The sequence below is a fragment of the Montipora capricornis genome, chromosome 1 (genome assembly GCF_036669925.1).
Source record: "Montipora capricornis isolate CH-2021 chromosome 1, ASM3666992v2, whole genome shotgun sequence".
NCBI classification, from domain to species: domain Eukaryota; kingdom Metazoa; phylum Cnidaria; class Anthozoa; order Scleractinia; family Acroporidae; genus Montipora; species Montipora capricornis.
Genome location: NC_090883.1, coordinates 20247020 through 20250369, shown reverse-complemented (window position 1 = coordinate 20250369; position 3350 = coordinate 20247020). Strand labels below are relative to the sequence as shown.

Here is a 3350-nt window from a genome sequence, read left to right as displayed (position 1 = left end):
ATGATAAGTTTCCTCGGAAAATGGCTGTACTCGGAGGAAGCAGGCCGAAATCCATCCTTGGAGTGTTTTGTGAACGAGTCGGAAGAAGGCGATTGGCTGTTGATAGATATCGAATTGACCAATAACGACGGCGAGTTCTTGAAAGACTATGTTGTGGTTCCAGTTATCTGTCGGGACGGAGAAAAGTTGCTCTCGGCTCACAAGGATAAGGGAATCAGAAAAAGCTTAAACAACATCAAGAAATGTCAAAAGTTCGTTCACGGCAAAATGATCTCTCGATTGCAAGCACGACGATTGGTACTGCCGTATAGAATTGAACATCCGTTGAGGCTAAGGGCGGCGGTATTTGATGCGGAGGATATGCGAAATTTGGAAAGACTGCAACAATTTAATTGCTGGTTAAAAACAATGATGATGAAAGATCCACAGCTTCTTGGTACCCTGGGAAATACTGCATTCCCACGTGTGAAGGTTCAAAGGTAAGTTGACATGTAACAATTAAAATACATAAATATTTTCATGCTTTCTTGTCCTTCCCCACTGTACTATTGTCCTATTGTTCATGGACAAAAGTGCACTTGCGCTCTTTACGTACGCGCAAAACAAAGATGCCCAAGAGATTCAAAGTACACGTTCTCCCCTCCCCCCATCCCACATACAATGTTGAAAACACATCCCCGCGATTTTTTCTGACCTTTAACATTGCATTGGGTGGGGGAGGGGGCACATGTAACAGACTTTTAAAATATAGCACTGCTTTTGGGAGTAATGGTCAAATCATCGATAAGTACGTATACCAGTTTTGCGTGACTGTCCCAAGGAATTTCGACCATGATTGTGGCCGTTTATCTCGTCCAGGGAACATGATTCAGATAGTAGTGGAGCAACACTTGGCTAGCTTTCCACTAATGCTATTTGTAGATTCTAGGAATCTTCGTCATTTGTGCTTGTCTAAAATTCCCTGTTTCACCAATTTTCGTCGTTACGTAAAGCATCGTAACATGCTTGTTTCCATTTCTGCGCGGGCAAACTAACAGAGTCAAGCTTCGAGGGAATAATTTGTATTTTCTTTTGTTTTTTAACAAAAAAAAAAAGAATGCTAATCATCCCACCTGATCCTCGACTCTGCGCTTTCGCTCCGTCACAATTTTTGACTAGCTTATAAATGTGCTAACCAGGTTGTTATGGATGTTCAAACAATGACGTCTTCTTTTCGGTAATTGACACTTTTGAATATCAATAGAAATTTGACCTCAATGTTCATAAACAGAAAGCATCGCTACTTAATTTCAACTGCGAGCTATTCTTGAAATCTAATTTTTGCGAGTTGAACTGAAATCATGTAAAAGGAATGAAGCCGAATTGTTTCATCGAGTCTCCGTGGTCCCATTCATTGAGATGGTCTATGCTCAGTCATAATCCTTTCACTTCCATAGACAATTAATTGTTGTATTTTTCAGCCCCAGGTCACCTGTGACAATTCAAGTAGGACGTTGTACGCAAGTCATCGAACCAATGAAACTGCATTCCAAGCATGCGCATTGGCTGGTTGATGATCTGAACACGTGCAAGTCACTTGTGAAGTACGATCCTTCGCCTTTGATACAACTGTTGAGTGACCTAAAGAACCTAAATCGAAAACAAAGCTTGGAACTTGTAGTAAGAATGGGGGACGCCCTGCAGGAGCCACTGTGTGTAACTGTGGCGAAGGATCATGTGTGCAAATTTGTTAAGAATCGACCAAAAAGCAATTCCCTTGTAAAGTTTGAGGTACCGTGTGCTGATCATCCGGTTGTTACTTCTGAGCCCACGCGCAATCCCGTACCGTTGCTTGCATTGGAATGGATCGGGCAACAACAAGACGAAGGGCCAGCGGATTATGAAAAAATTCAGCAAAATGGAGAAAAATCTAACTGGCTTGCACAGCCTGCGATTTCGGTAATCAGTGACATCTGCGAGATGACATCAAGAATTGGTTACCGCGTGCCGCAGGTTGCCATCTTTTTGTGGGCTCAGCTTTTGCAGTTCCTGTCTTGTAGCCGGAAGTATTTTTGCAAGAAACAAGAACCTGAGGTTCACTCGAACGGCCGCACCGAGATAACTGGAGAGCCCAAGTGCGACTGCTATTTAACCTTGCTTAGCAAGGGTTTCAGTGAGGACAAGTGTCGCGCGGCAGCGGAGAAAAAGACTAAACGACAAGATACGAAGAAAAATCTGAAGCGTGCGCACGCGGCAATGGTTCAAAAGCATTGTTGTAATACCAACCGAAAGCGGGCTATGGACTGCGCAAGGTTTAGACAAGGAAATGGCAAAAGGGGCTGTTGATCAGTTTCTCCCGGCAAGAACAGAATCTGAGAAGAGTTCGGTTAACTACACGATTTTGCTGTCCCCGACATCAAACGTGAACAATGAAATTCCATAGATGCTTGCCTGTTTCTTTGTGCCTAAAACCTCCCTGCAAGCACATTTGCATCACAAACACAGCGACAGGAAGCATGCACTTTGTGTTGCACTGAAGCTAGTTTTTGTTAAAAGGCCATCAAATCGCAAAACACAGCACATGAACTTTTGACTCGTCGGATTCTTTCTGAAGCATATAACGTTCAGAGAGACTGATCTCTATCAGAAATAAAATTTATCGTCATCACTCTACATCTGTTCTATTACCTTTGGCCAAATGCAAATTACGAGCAAAGCCGAGTTGAATATATTCGAGATTTCTGCAAAGGGCTGGGCAGGGCTGGGCAGGGCTGGGCAGGGCAGGGGCACCAGGACATAATCATAAAAAGGGCACACAAAAACAATGAAGCTTCATCCATATGAGATTGTAGGTTCAAGGAACTGGTTGGCGCCTGGGTTGCAGCCACTAATTATTCAACAACGGTTTTCAGTAGATGACTTGAATAACATAGCTCATGGCTTCTAGTTATTTTCCAAAAGTTTCAGTTTTAGTACATAATCCTGATAAACATGCACGTTCTTGTCATCAAAGTGTAACCAAGACCCATTATTTTTCCTAAAAATTTCCTTTATTATTCAGCAAATTATTCGTTAAATATATCATTTTACCATCCCAAGATGGAAAATGCTGCCCAGTTTAATGCATGGCGGAGCTAGTGACAAGGCATAGGTTGAAACCGCACTCCTTTGTAACGCGAAAAACCGTTTGAAAACAGGAATGCAAGATAGCGTGTGCCACCCCAAACGTCATATCGGTCTTGGCCTATCAAAACCTCTATCGTGTGACAAACACCGGCCAGTTTGAGTAAATTGTGCAGAGCACAAGAGAGTTCCCTTCAGGCAAAAATAGCAACATGTATGCAAATCAGTGGGCAGATTTATCGTACCAA

At 42.8% G+C, this 3350-nt stretch overlaps 2 protein-coding genes across 2 annotated transcripts in view; one reads left to right on the top strand and one right to left on the bottom strand.

Annotated features, from left to right (window-relative positions):
* Nucleotides 1–2398, top strand: LOC138060006 (uncharacterized). Its single transcript, XM_068905680.1, has 2 exons — nt 1–479; nt 1461–2398. The coding sequence occupies exons 1-2, from the start codon at nt 1–3 to the stop codon at nt 2323–2325; spliced, it is 1344 nt and encodes a 447-aa protein (XP_068761781.1). The 3' UTR covers nt 2326–2398.
* Nucleotides 2399–3010: 612 nt separating this feature from the next.
* Nucleotides 3011–3350, bottom strand: part of LOC138022577 (uncharacterized) — a 13488-nt gene continuing 13148 nt past the window's right edge. Inside the window, exon 7 of the mRNA XM_068869669.1 lies at nt 3011–3350. This exon is cut by the window's right edge and continues 300 nt beyond it. The gene's annotated coding sequence lies outside the window, so the exon portion shown is untranslated.

Bases quoted from the DNA above. Each gene is read 5' to 3' on its own strand.
- LOC138060006 (XM_068905680.1), top strand. From the start codon at position 1: ATGATAAGTTTCCTCGGAAAATGGCTGTACTCGGAGGAAGCAGGCCGA. The intron at 480-1,460 runs GTAAGTTGACAT...TGTATTTTTCAG, and splicing joins CCACGTGTGAAGGTTCAAAG to CCCCAGGTCACCTGTGACAA.